This window comes from Solanum lycopersicum, chromosome 9, assembly GCF_036512215.1.
Source record: "Solanum lycopersicum chromosome 9, SLM_r2.1".
In the NCBI taxonomy this organism is placed as follows: domain Eukaryota; kingdom Viridiplantae; phylum Streptophyta; class Magnoliopsida; order Solanales; family Solanaceae; genus Solanum; species Solanum lycopersicum.
The window spans coordinates 5,091,076-5,106,748 of record NC_090808.1 but is presented as its reverse complement, the minus strand read 5'-3'; the positions used below and the strand labels follow the sequence as shown (position 1 = coordinate 5,106,748).

The following is a 15,673-nucleotide window of genomic DNA, read 5'->3' as shown; positions in this document are numbered from 1 at the left end:
AAATATAGGTCCATTAGAAAAGTAGTAGGGGAATTGGTATGGCTAAGCAGATTGTTTGAAGAGCTAACTGTGCCATGTGCTAGTCCTTTTCCTGTTTTCTGTGATAGCCAATCAACATTACAAATTGCCAAGAATCCTGTATTCCATGAAAGAACGAAACATATTGAAGTCGACTGTCATTTTGTGCGAGCTAAGCTTCAAGAAGGGTTAATTTCATTGCATCATATTGGAACTGGTGAACAACTTGCTGATATACTAACCAAAGCACTCACTGGAGTGAAGCATTCAGCAATCTTAAGCAAGTTGGATCTGCTTGCTACACCTCCAACTTGAGGGGGGGTGTTGATATTTATGTATGTAAAGTTAGTTACAGTTAGTTAGTTACAACTCTTCCATTAGTTAGTTATTAGTTACATTTCCATTAGTTAGTTAGAAATTGATTAGTTGATTAAATACTCTGTTAGTTAGTTATATATATGGCTGCTACAGAATCGTTGTAAGTAACTTTTTGTATTGTTTTCCACTGCATCTATCAATTCAGATAACAGAAGAGTTCTATCTCTTCTTTCTCACTTCTTCTTCTCTTCTTCTTTGAGCTCCATTTGATGGAGATCTTTTAGGCATGCCATTCTGTTTCTTTTGTTTAACAGATGTATTTCACTGATATTGCAAGATCAAAGTGTATTTAAGTTCATTTAGTCAAGTAAAGAGATCTATTTTAAAGCTAATTTAGAGATAAATCTAATATTTTACGAGGAAGGAGACTACAATACTGAAAAATCAAACTCTCACCAACAAGATGAAAATTCAGATAGTTAACCAGTTAAGCTATTAGGATGCTTTTAATGTCGTAGACTTGCATAGGAAAATAAAATTATGAGTAGTAGTAACTATTTTCACTAGTACAAATATAATTGTAGTAGTAAATATAATTTTCACTAGTACAAACATAACTCTCTGTCTAATCATCTTCTATTTCACAGCCCAAGAATCAACGCAGTAGTAACTATTTTCACTATTACAAATATAACTTTTCCAATTCTTCTACTAGTTGTACCATGATCAGTACATTGATGTTGTGGATGTGGATGAGACATGTCATTATGATTATGATTCGAATATGGAAATTCATATTCAAAATATTGAAAAGTCTTGGGAAATATTGATGGTGGAACATACTTGGAGATTCCTAGCCATGTCTTTTGCTTTTTGCATTGTACCAACATACATTCCATATGGATATCGAAATCACATAGTGCACACCTATAACGCCATGAAAAAGCGTTACATGCTCCTTTACAAATAACACATGTTCTTGATTCTGAAGAGCTTAGAAGTCTTAAAGGATGCTCCTGAAATATCATCGTTAATATAATTAAAGTATTTATTGTTTGGAATTTTGATAATGATTATATCATACTTATATGTTCTGATTTTTAATTTCTTATTGCATAAGGATTAAAAGAAAAATGAGATATTAGAAAGGGGATGATAAAGTTGGTAAAATACTTTTATTTTAATCAGTTTAATTTAACTAATATAATCAGTTAAATAAGTTAATCATGCGAAAAATAAGGTTAAATTGTGTTTGTTTGGTATAGAAGAAAATAATTAATGTACGGAGAATTACTTCAATTTTTTCATGTTTGACCCACTAAAATATTTTGAAAAAAATAATAATAATGATTCTAATAAAAATAGGAAAAAAAAAATTTCTAAAATCTCCTTCAACATCGCCAGTACACCACACCCTCACTAGCTAATCCACCCAAACACCCCCAACCCCTAGTCCATAAACCGACACCTCGCACCCAACCAACTCGGGACTCGACCCGAGTTTGCCTGATCTGAGACCTGAGCCACCTAGGACTCGAGCCAAGATTCAACCCCAACCCGACCCTAATTTGCTTATCCCATACATAGGACTCGACCCTAGACAATTTTCTTCGTAACGGATACACCCCTAATGTAAATATTATGGCCTAATGCAACGACTATATTTTTTTCTCTTCATCATCTTTTATGTCTAAATTTACAGAAATTATTAAACTCTCGTACTCCAAATCAAACCAAGTAGATCATAACAAGAGAGTTATTTCAAGAGTAAACACTATGAATATATAACTAACAAACCTCCAATAGGATTATATATATGTGTTTTAATATTGAAATTTTTGAATGTTTTTGGATTTTGCTAATTATGAATAATTGGTTACCTCATGTAAGACATGTCGCAGTGTTTGAGGCAATAGAGTACATAGAGGGTGGACATCAAATTCACAAGTCTTACACCTATAAAATAACCCTTCAATAGAATCACAACAAACATTGCAAATGCGGTCCAATTGGCGATTGCCATGTGGCATGCGGGTAACGAGTTTGAGCGAATGATATGGATGTAAGAAGGAAGAAAGATTCATTGGACATGTTCCACAATATTCGTGTAGATCGAAATCACATTCAGAACAGTTAAATCGTTTACCTATGCCAAGGGTTTTGCAACCATCACATACATATTTGGTGTTGGAATCAAATAATGTTAATGAATGGTTTGGGTGTAGCAAGTGTTGGATTGGGTTCTTGTGGATAGGTGCCATTTCTTGAAAGAAAAATATAAATCAAAAATAAACACAAGTAAGAACTTGTAGTTGGAAATATTGGGACCTTCAAAGGGCAAGATGACAATATTAGAAGACTTTATAAGTCTTTCACTCAAAAAGTCTTTAACTTGTCTTTTTTTTTTTCTTTCATATAAGTACATAGTCACATATATAATATTTAAATAGAGGAAATGACAAAGATGGTTCATCATTTTTTGGTAGAAGTTCATAGAACTTTACCTTAAGAATCATTTGGGCAATTTTAGTCATTTAAATTTGTCAATACTGAACTTTTGTTCTCTTATCAGATATTTATCAAATTCTAATTGTAAAATTTAATTGAAAATGTAAAAACATAGAAAATTTTAGTGGGAATTCACATTTGGAAGTACATTTTTTGTTGGTTTGTTACTTTATGGTCATTTTTTTTTTAATATTGTGATTTTTGGTTCTTGACAAAAATATATGCTTGACTTGTTAAATCTTTTTTTTGTAACTACTATTAAATTAAATAAACAGAATTTTGTAAATACCAATCAGAGATCAAAAATCTCTTTTTAATAAAATTTAAAAGATCAAAACTATCCAAATGATACTTAAGAGACTACTTCAAACTTGTTATCAAATATTATGGGCCATTTTTTTTTTTGACATTTCTCTAACTAATTAAATAATTTGCAAACAGCTATTGACGGTTGCTTACTTATTGACATTTCTTAGATAGTATGAAAATATGAAATTTACTTTAGTACTTCATCAATAAATTGAATGCTTTTTTTTTTTTAAAAAAAAAAGGTCTACGTGTTCAAAATTTATCAATTAATTTAGATTTGTTTGGCCAATCAAAGGAGGAGTACTAGAGGGGGTTTATTTATTATGAGGGCTCGAACATAAATTGTTTTAACTAAAAATAAAAGAATACACCCATAATATCATACCTTTGGTGAGGTGCTTCCAAATTAATTCTACTTGTAAATAAAAATATCAAATTTATAATTATTTATTATTAAATCCTCAAAAATGGAGAGGAATCGAAAAATAGAGAGGAACCAAATCACATGTGATGACATATGTGGACAGGGTCTAAGTCTACTAGTCATGACTTTAAAATTGATGGTATACAAATCACATCATATTTATTGTCTTAAAGAAAAAAAATATTTTATGTTAATTTTTCTTAGGGATCTTATTTTATCTAAATATACATCAATATTGATGTTGCGTCCTTATAATTTAAAACAATGCTTGGACGTTTTCCCTCGTTGTTTGAAATTGTATTTGTAGTTGGTAAGCATTTGCATGGCATTTTACCAATTCTTAAAAAAGATGATGAAAAGTGGTGGAATAAAAAATTTAACGAAAGATATACAATTTTTTTAAAATTTTTTGTTAAGAGTGTAAATAGTTAAATATACATTCATAATAATAATATTTAACCTTTGTACATAACATCACACTGGTCATGCTAAATTTAGATGTGTTTGGTATGAAAAAATATATTTTCCTTAAATGATATATACTTTAAAAATATTTACTTTAAAAATATGAGAGTTTTGTTACTTATTTTCTAATTAATTAAGGTGTGAAAGTTTGGTTCTTTTTTTTAAAAGAGAGGAAATAAAAATTCTTATGTAATCTGGAATCGATTTTATTCTAATATAAATTATTTCTTTTCTTTTTTTCTTTTGAGTTATAAGTTGATTTCAATAAATAATAATTCCATCCAAGCGTAATATAATATAATAAAAGAAACGTAGAATATGTATGGGAAATTCCATAATAAAAAAATTATATTATTTTAATTTTTCTTAGGATCTTGTTTTATCTAATAAATATACATCAATATTGATGTTGCTTCCACATAATTTAAAACTAGGATTGGACTGTTTCCCTCATTGTTTGAAAAAGTATTTGTTGTTGGTAAGTAACTGCATGGCATTTTACAAATTCTTAAAAGGATGACGTCGAAAAGTGTTGGGGTTAAAAATTTAATGAAGGATATACAAGGCTTTTTTTTTGTGGTTGAGTTAAGGGTGTGAATAATTAAATGTATATTCATAATAACAATATATACAATATTTAAACTTTGTATATAACATCACACTGATTATGCATTACGATAAAAATAATTTTTAGTAAATTAAATCTTGATATTAATAAAGAGTGTTAAAGTTTTTTTAGTATTAGCTAAGTGTCATTAAAATCAATACCGCTAAAGGCTTTAGGAACATAAACAAAAAGTGTTATTTGCCTCTAAAATTATATATTTAGCGGATAATTATTATTTTTGATATAGTGATACTGGGTGTGTTTGATATGAAAAAATATATTTTCCTTGAATGATTTTTACTCAGAAAATATTTTTTTTGAAAATAAGGGAATTTTGTTACTTGTTTCTAATTTATTAAGCTGTGAAAGATAAAAAAAATATATGAGAAAGTATGTTTGATCCTTTTGTGAGAGAGGGGAAATAAAAAGTCTCATGTAATTTGAAATCGATTTTATTCTAATATAAACTATTTCTTTTCTTTTTTTCCTTTGAGTTTATAAGTTGACTTCAATAAATAATGAGATATTTACATAAATATACTATAAATAAAAAATATTTGTTATTTATAGTAATAATATATTTTTTTTTACTTGATCACTTTTAATATATTTATAATACACTTTTAATTCATATTACAAAGAACAATTTATTATTCACATATAATACAAGTTTTATCGATAGATAATACATTTATCACACATTTTAATACACTTATAAATGTGTCAACTTCTTACCAAACAAGCATAATATATTTTAAAAATAGTTATAAAACATATATTGCAGACTTGATCACGTTATATCGCAGATTTAACAAAGTATTTTTAAATGGCAATACATAAAAAGAATATTGCTAAAATTCATACTTATCGATTAAAAGGCACCAATCCAAATAATATTTCCATAAATAATATTTCATCCAAGTAGAACTGTTAATATGAGCTGACCCACCTCATTCGGATTAATTCATACACGTTTTGAAATTTGAGAGGTCAGGCCAGATTAACTCATTTTTTGTGTGGCCAAAAAATGGTCGGGCCAACCACAAGTATTGGGCTATAGACTTGTCGGGTTAGCCCTCTTTTCGTAAAAAAAATATTTTTTATAATTTTTTCAATTAAATTATAATTTTAAAGGAATATCATAAATATCTATAAGATAATATTACACGATGTTAGTGTTATTACTTTTTAATCAAATTTCGAAATAAAATTATCATTATAATATTTATTAAGTTTGATTTCAAGTAAAGCATAAATAACTAAATAAAAATATAAACCTAATTGTTTTCCAATGATCATAATAAAAATTACAAAAAAAATGATAATATTCCAATGACTATGACCTATGTAATGATTCCTATAAATTTTAGAAAATTTTTATTTTACGTAATACGTATTTTATAAACATAATTTGTATTTAAATTATAATATTTTAAACTTTAAACTGATTTTGAGTTTAGACTCTTGAAATTTTTAATACTCTATTTTATTTGACCCACTGAACATCATTATCCATATTTCTCAAGTCCACAGATCGACAGGCTTATTCAGAACGGACTAAAAACACTTTTCTTGAATAAGCTCTAAAAATCGTAGCTCAATCCTATCAAATCCCGAGTTAAGCCATGTCATCCCAACGGGCTTAGCCTATATTGACGACTCTACATCCAAGTATAATATATATAATATAATATAATATAATAAAAGAAATTTAAAATATGTTTGGAAATTCCATAACAAATATTTTTTTTCTTTTAACTTCAGAGACAAAAGAATATAAAAATCATCGAATCAATTCAATTTAATTTTACCGTATTATTTTATATCATTTATTTCAATAAAATCATGAATTTTTATATAACCTCCCTAGCAACTGAAATCACTTTTTAATTTGTAAAACAAATTAAAAAAAATCGAACCAAATCAATCGAATATCATTACAGTAAACATTTTATATATTAACAATATGTTAAATTTAATGTATAAACAAAATTTTAAAATATCAATATAAACTAGGTCCTAGGCGTTCGATGTCTAGTCGACTTTATGTTTGCTTTTTAGTTAACCTTCAATTAAGTAGGTTTAAAATTGATACTATGATAAATACTCCATCAAATAGTACGGCAAAATATACGCACGCTAACATAACACTCCTATTAAAAGTTTAAGATTAAACAATATGTGAATATGTTAACGACGTTTTACGTTCTTAACATTTTCGTGAAAAAATTAAGTGTTCAAAAAGACACTTGCAAAAGAAATACTTTAATAATGGGGTATTTTTTAGGTGATATTTAAAGTAAAAAATTAACCAATTCATTCCGATACGAAATAAAAATCTATATGATAAAGATATTTTTTAAAAAAAAATTATTTTAATTATACATTATAAAATACTCAAATTACTAAAATGCTACATTTTTTTTAAAATAACCATCAAACTGACTCATCTACCTTCATACTTCTATTTCTTTCTCAATTCTTCTTCCTCTTTTCCCCCTTTATCTCTCTCATTATCTCCTATAGTTGACTTCAATAAATATTCCATCCAAGAAAAAAAAGTCTTTTGATCTAAGCTAGTTGTAATCTCAATTCTTCTACACCATAATCTTTTATATTTACTTTAGATATATGGCCTTGCATACTTTCTCTTTTGAAATTTCTTAAAACTATAAAGTCTTTTAATTGACTTTTAGCTTTTAATTTATAAATTAAAAATTATTAGAAATTTTAGTTATAGCTTTCAATTTATTTTTAGTATGTATAAGCATTTTTTAAATTTATTTAAGCACTTTAAAAATTCTTAAATTTATTTTAGCAGAAAAATACTTAAATTAAGCCAATCAAAATAGATTCTTTAGCTTTTCTCCAAAAATTATAGGAGATGGAGCAATAAAAAATCATTTATTTTGATTCTTATATTCATTGTAATTCCCCAACTATAATTTAGGAAAGGATACAGTATATATAAATCTTATCTCTTTTTTTGGGGTTGAGAAACGTTTTTGATAGACCCTTGAATCGAAGAAGAATTTATTGAAGAATGACATCTTTTTTTATTTGAAAAGTATTTAACGAAACTAACAACATTGACAAAAAATCTACAAAGTCCTACTCTTTTATTTAAAAGTTATTTATTTTAACGATAACTTTTAAAACATTAAAAAGTTTTTTCATATTTTTTAAATTTCGTACTTATTAAAATTGTATTATATAAATTGAGACAGATAATTTTTTTAAAAAAAATTACAAAATAAATAAAATTGTACAACTAGACAACTAGAGGAAACAGTGCAAGCCTTCTCTTAAATTACTAGGAATCATCAAGGTTGGTGATGTACTAAACTAAAGTTCTAGTTGATGTATTCTATGAAAATAAAATAAAATTGCCAAAGACTTAGCAAATGCCCTAAAGTCTTACATTATCCTCTTGCTCTTTGGAGGTACCTAGAGAAAGAAAAAAAAATTAACAAAAAATGTCACCACTCCAAAGGAAACACATTACAATATTTCACATAACCAAAACATTCATTTACATTATTTGATTCCAATACCAAATATTCTTGTGATGGTTGCAAAATGTAAAAGATATCATTGTCCTGAATGTGATTTCGATTTGCATGAATATTGTGGAACATGTCCTACATCAGGTAGGTAATCCATTTCAATTGACGTAAATACATAATACGGAATTTAAGAAAAAAAATATTTGTTACATCTAATTATTGAGAAGTTAAAACATATAAATAAAAAAAATCTAAATTTCTAAAGAAATTAGTAAGGGAGTATAATAGGAACCACTTATCAAGAAAATCCATAATCATTTTGAAAAATTGAAGATTGTTCAACAAAATCCCTTTCCACTTGCAAAATAACGTGAATCTGAGTTTGTTAGCCTACTTTTCATGTTAGAGAGAGGAGGAATATCACTCTCGAAAACCTTAATAAAGTGAAAATTCAGATAAAGGAAAGAGAATAGGGGTGGGGATTATTATGTGATCACAAATTAACTCCAAATATAATCAATATATATAAAAATTCAGATAGTCAGTCAAATGATAATAAAGTTTGTGTTAGAAAATAAATATCTCACACATGCTGGACAACAGAAATATAATTAGCTTCCCCTAATTTTGACAAATTAGATTTTAGGTGTTTAATATCTATGATGTGGATCACAACTTAGAAATGGATGTATAATTGTGCAATCATTTTAATTAGGGCAACTTTCACATATAGCAAACAAAAAATTCATATTTGTATGCTATAGCAAAGTTTGCATAATTGTTCTTCATAACAAACATAAAACTATATAATTCGCTATACATATACAGTTGTATGATTCGCTGGCCTAAATTGTATAATTCGTTGGCCTATTTCGCTGCAATTGTATAATTTGCTTTGCATACAGTTGAATCGAATTAAAATGTATGTATATTGCATAATTATAAGTGTATAGTAAGAAGATATATGTTTTTCTCTCTCTTTATACAAAAACAGAAACACGATATATACACTTCTGTTGTATAATGCTAGAGAAAATTGTATTTCACTACACTTGTATAATTCGCAATTGTATAATTCGTTGGCCTTTTTCTCTGTAATATTTGAAGTAAAATGTCTGTAAATTGTATAATTAAGTGTATAACACGAAGATATATATTTTTGCATGTGTATATACAATTTTCTCTCGCTTTATACAAAACAGAAACATAATTATACACTTCTGTGTATAAAGTGAGAGAGGCGAGCGAGAATGGAGAATGGCGAGTGAGATTTTTGGGAGAGAGACGCTGGCAAATTTTAGCTAACGTTTGCTATGGAGTACAATTAAATCAATCCTTAGATATTCCATTTATTTTAGGTTATTAGTTTGCTATTATATACAATTTTTCCTTTTAATTAACAAGATGATTGACATAAATTCAGGTACATTCTTTAAAGTTATTGAACTCGACTAAATCAGGAACATGTGTTATTTGTAGAGGAGCATGTAACGCTTCATCATGGCGTTATAGGTGTATACCTTGTGGATTTGATATTCATATTGATTGTGTAATAATACAATTCGAAAGGATCGAGGAATCCCAACATAGGTTCCACCATTTGGATTCAATGGTTATGCTTATGGAATTCCTTATTGGCATCCAACTAACAACCCATATTTTCCTAGTCAATTTAACATGCACCACAATTACATGCCACAACCAGAACATCAGAACCATGGGCAAGTGATGTTTGATTTGATGAAAACACTCGGAATTGGAGTTTTTTAAACATGATATTTGGGACGGACTTATTTTCATTTTTTGCTGATATTATATGAAGAAATACTTTATATAACTTTTTATATATATACGGTATAATTTTTCCTAATATTATATATACGCATACATGGGGGATTAAATTTTCTTTTTGACATTTTAGATCATAGTGACAATATTCAACACTTTCATCGAATGATGAAATTACAAATAGCATTTCACAAAATAAATACTTAGTCTAAACCAATAACATTACCGTTTCTTTGAGGAAAGTAATGCATGTGTTCATGTGTTGTCACCTCTATTTTATCTGTCGTATTTTTTCGAATAGATTTTAATTTGAATAATTTACTATATGATTCACACGATTGATATAATTAATTGTGGTGATGTTTCTTTTGTGGAACAAATAATGAATTTACATCTTACATTTTTTGGTCCGTAAATTTTAGGTTCAATTTTTTTTTATCATACAAAAAGAAACTTTACACAACAAAATAGCCAACGACTCTCAAAAAAAAAAAACTATTAACAATTATAAAGCAACAAAAAAATAGTAAAAATTCCAAAACATTAATATATAGACCGAAAATCCAACAAAAAGTTTTACCACACAAAATGAAATTATCTTTTTCTTTTTTCAAAGCATTATACTTTCCGTAACTAAGGATGAAAAAATTTATACACTTTTACATTATCAAGATCAAAAAATTGTAGACACATCGATCACCCCAAATACCAAATTGGAAATCACCCCAGTTGCAATTGTTTTCACCAAATGAAACATCACTTGATTAATTCGTCCGCCATAATTTACACCATAATGAGTTTGTGCCTGCCCATGATTTTGTTGGTATAGTTGTGGCACAATATTGTTGTTGTAATGGTTCATATTAGATGGACCAGGAAAATTATTTGGATTAGGATAACCAACAAAATAATGTTGTTGAGGTAATATAGATGGTGGGAAGTACGTCGAAATCCCTCGATGAGTTGTTTTATTTTGACATTGTATTGGGACGCAACGTATATGAATATCAAAATTACATAGTGCACATCGATAACGCCATGAAAAAGCGTTACATGCTCCTCTACAAATAACACAAGTAATTCCTTGTTCGATCGAGCTCAATAGCCTTAAAGGATGCGGCTGAAATATTGATGAAAATATCATGATTATCAAATTTTAAAAAAACACTTGTTGACAACCACATATATATGATAGATATTAAACTATAAGTGGTCCAAATATTTATATATAATTTTTTTAAATAAAAGAGAGTTAATTATTTAAATGATCATTTTAGGTTAATATTAATGCATGAAAATCAGTTTTCAATGTATAGAGTTGCATTGTTCATCTAATTTTTGAATGTCTCTTAAAGGTCACCTAATAAGTTATAATACAAAAAAGTCTACTTTTGTTTCTAAATGAACTCCATGAATAATATATATTTGATAATTCTTTGAGTTAATGGTTAAAAATATATCTTAATTTTTTTTTTGAAATTTTATATCTCGATCATTCAATTACCTGTTTAAATTATCACTCTATTTGTATTAAAATATACCAAGATGATGAGTCGATCAAATATTTCAAAATCAATCGATCTTACACAAAGCCCATAAAATCAACCTCCTAACATCTATAATTGAACTTACTAATTTATTTATTTTTAAAAAAACTTTTTTAGTTCAAATCCTTCTCCCCCTTTCTTCATTTCTCCATGACAATGAACCCTAAATTTTATACAATTCCACAATAAATCTTAATTCTTATACAACCCTAAAATTTTATAGAATCCTAGATCTTTTTTTATTTTTGTTTTTTCAAAATTAAAAGCTAAACTAAAGATATTATTGCACACTAAAATTAAAGGTTAATGGAAAAAAAATTAAACCAAGGTTAATGAGCACTTTCACTCATTTAATTCTAAAATTTTAAAATAAACTAAAAATAAAAAACGATCACATAAATTAGGACATAAAAAATACTAGCTAGGTTACCTGATGTAGAATATGGTTGAGTGTTTCCGGCAATAGAGTACATATAGGATGAACATCAAATCCACAAGGCTCACACCTATAAGATAGGCCTTCAATTAGTTCACGACATATGTTGCAAGCGCGATCACCACTCTGGTGATCGCGCTCAACAAGCCTGAGTGGGTGGTGAGGATGCATAAAAGACCATAGAATTCGAGGACACTTTGCACAATCTTCATGTAGGTTAGAGGTACAAGCATGGCAATGATATCTTGTACCAAAACCATAAGTCATGCAACCCTCACATAAATATTTAGGGTTTATGGTATCATGGTGTAGTATTAGTGAATGTTTGTGAGTAAAATGTTGAATGGTTGTTGGGATAGGTGCCATTTTTTTAATTAAAAAAAAAATGGTTGCTAGCTTAGAAGATGGAAATTGAATTGTGTGGAACTTAATAATTCCAAGAAGAAGAAGACGATTGAAGACTTTATTTATAGTTAGGATTCGAAGTATTTCACTGGTTTTTAATGTTTCTTTATAATTAAAAACAGTAGTAACAACTAGGATGCTTCCTATATGATGTGGACGGTTGCTTGTTGACATGTCGTCACAGTAATATATTAAGTGTAATTTCATAAGCGAGATATGTGGAGAAAGTATACACATATGTTACTCATATCTTGGAGTTAGAGAGGTTGTTTCTAATAATAATATGGCTATAAAAATAGTTAACATGACTGAATTAATAAGTCATAGCAAAATATTATAGAGAGTATGTCAACTGTCAATTGTCAAATCATCAATCTGAAAAAAAAAAAAAAAGCATAATTACAACGAAAATATATGGTAATTAAAATGCAATAAAACATAGACATTGAAGGACAAGAAACTCCATGAATAATACTATGACTTCTATATATTGAATAATTTGTATGAATTAAATATAAATTAGTGTTTAAAATTTCATTGAAATTGCAATAACTTGTGGATATGAGCTCATAATCTATAAAACTTAAATTCTGAATTTACTCTAGCTCTGTCTATGAGTGTTCAACTATAACATGTAATTCCTTTTTGATTCTAGAAAATAAAATTCATATGTCACACAAAATATAAATGATTAATCTTGATCGATCAAAATCTTTTATTTTGTCTTGTTACTTTTTGGACACCAACATTTCAATACTGCAAAAGAACCAGTCTCCTATTGATGACTCTCAAGTATTAAATGATATAAAAGAAAAAAATGGATTTGACATGTATGCGTTGACTGGTAATGAAACGTGTCGGGAAAGCTGTTTTTACTATATGTGTTATTTATTATGTAATACTACTATACTAAGGTATAGTTTGTTTCTATTAAAATTAAGAGGTCTGAATCTGAAGACACATGTGAATATTAAAATTTGTATTAAGATTTGGATATTTTGATCTGAAAACATATTTGAATATTAAGATGTGGTCTCTAAATCTGAACACTAAATAATTAATATCGTTCGTTTTCAATATCTGATTGTAAGATTGAAATCCAAATTATAGTAATAAAATATTATAAATTTTTCATTTCAACAAAATATATAACTTTTGATAAAAAAAAGTTTTAATAATCATGATTTGGAGTACTATTTTTTCATTTAAAAATCTTGATAAACAACAATACACCAAAAATATTATCGCAAAACAGTGTTCTTGACACACATAACTACAACAAAGCTATTAATATAAAAAAATTATTTGAAAGGATTTATAAAAACTTATCGGTTAGGAAAAAATGGTGTTTGATTGAGAAAAGTGAGACAGGAAGTTTTTAATTATGAGATAAAAATGCACCCCCAAAGCAAAGAAACTATGATTTATTATTTGATAACTTATGAAATAAGTTTGAATGTTGTTAAGAGTATCTTCTATAGATCTGATTCGTTCAGATCTCTTCAGACCCATTAAGAGGTTTTTTAAAAATAAAATAAATAAACTTAATCGGTTGATTCAAAATTTAGAGTTAAAAATTAAAAGTACTTAATGGACTGAATCTGAATAATTAAAATTCAGATATCCATTAAATATTAACAAATGAGGCCTAAATAGCTTTCAAAGTAATATTTTTACCATATTAGTGCATAAATAGAAGCTAACTTCGTGCACTAAAAAATGTTCATTGGCTATTTTTATAAATATTTTGATTGAATAGTTAAAGGAAAAAATATGTACTATTATTTTAATATGGATGGGAAGTAAATAAAAAAGTACTGAACCATGAATAACGTCATATTGGTAGTTGACATTATTATTATTATTATTATTATTATTATTATTATTATTATTATTATTATATCGCAAGTCAAGTGAGTAGTACGATGTCCTTCCAGAAATCCCTTAGAAAATTCAGAAAGAAAGTATTTAGAAATTAGAGAGTCGTATGGAAAGGAAATTTCGTGGGTTCACGTGAATTTATGTGCTTGGTTTCTCTAGATTATATATTTAAATATAAATATGTAAATTTATATTTAAATTATCATCTAATAATACGATGATAACTAAGTGTGTCTCTCTAAGTGATGATAGGAATTTAGATCTTATATCTATCTTATTTTTGTGAGTAACACTCTTCAAGTAAATATCGATAACTCTTTTAACAATTTTTTTTAGCTTTAATCTTTTAAAATTTTCAGGATCTAAAAAATTTCGCACCGTAATCTTTTTATATTTTAATATAATTAAATTAAATGTGGATATTGAAATTTAAAATTAATAGTATTATATATTTTGAATCTATAATTTTTAAAATCTAACAGTTCATTTTAAGAAACTAAAAGTTAAACCAATTAAATTTATATTTTAGATATTTTTTTAAAAACAGTTTATCCTTCTGAAATTTTGAATACTACCTACACAAGTGGACATGTTAGAGGTACATTTACCCTGTGGAAATCTTTTCTCTTTTCAGTTTTTAGTTAAGTTATATATGTGAACACAATTTAGTTTGTAGTTAAATAGAGTACTACTTCCAGGAAAACACTTGGAAATTACATATAAAGATAATTTCAAGGATTATTTTTTTTGGGTAATAATTTCTCAGGATATTACCAAGAAAATGAATGAACTTGATGCAAGTTGGGCACGGTTTTGTTTATTTATTTTTGCCAGTTGAAGATGGCAAATAACAAGCAGAATAATTGATTGAAAAATAAAATATAAATTGTTGAATATAACAAATTAAGCAAAAAGAAAAAGAAAACTTACATAAATATATACTTCCTCCGTCTAGTTTACTAACATGGTCAAAGTATACATTACCTATACACATTGATCGTAGATGTTGTGCATAGATATTTATATATACGATATGTATAGAGGGTCAAAATTTGCTTTGAACTATGCGAAAATAGATCACTTATACCCTCTATTATAAATTGGAATTAAAAATATCCCGTTGTTAATCTTAGGAGACCACAAATATCCTCAAGAGTTAACACACCAATTTTTTAGTGACGTGGCATGCCACATGAGACTAATCCCTCCACCTAAGCGTTGCCAACTGAGATTCACTACAAAAGAACTTGATTTGTCGCCGCAAAATCTCAAAATATTACCACTAAAGGTTATGAGTGACTTTTACTGACGAGTGACTAATAGTAAAACTTATTTTTTCAACAAAAGAATATGATAATTAATTTTCGATTGCAACCTAATTTTCTAAAATAAATAACTTGAAATATTAATATTAAAAACACCCAATATTATTACAAAAAATTATGAAAATTACTTCTCGAG

At 27.2% G+C, this 15,673-nt stretch overlaps 2 protein-coding genes across 2 annotated transcripts; both read right to left on the bottom strand.

Annotated features, from left to right (window-relative positions):
* Window positions 1–806: 806 nt before the first annotated feature.
* Window positions 807–2,735, bottom strand: LOC101250920 (protein VACUOLELESS GAMETOPHYTES-like). The gene is made up of 2 exons (XM_019215495.3): window positions 2,217–2,735; window positions 807–1,352 (listed from the first exon to the last, which is right to left on the bottom strand). The coding sequence occupies exons 1-2, from the start codon at window positions 2,595–2,597 to the stop codon at window positions 978–980; spliced, it is 756 nt and encodes a 251-aa protein (XP_019071040.1). The 5' UTR covers window positions 2,598–2,735; the 3' UTR covers window positions 807–977.
* Window positions 2,736–10,467: 7,732 nt separating this feature from the next.
* On the bottom strand, window positions 10,468–12,701 carry LOC109121108 (uncharacterized). The gene is made up of 2 exons (XM_019215616.3): window positions 11,921–12,701; window positions 10,468–11,063 (listed from the first exon to the last, which is right to left on the bottom strand). Exons 1-2 carry the CDS (start codon window positions 12,566–12,568, stop codon window positions 10,617–10,619), a joined length of 1,095 nt encoding a protein of 364 aa, XP_019071161.2. The 5' UTR covers window positions 12,569–12,701; the 3' UTR covers window positions 10,468–10,616.
* Window positions 12,702–15,673: the final 2,972 nt, after the last annotated feature.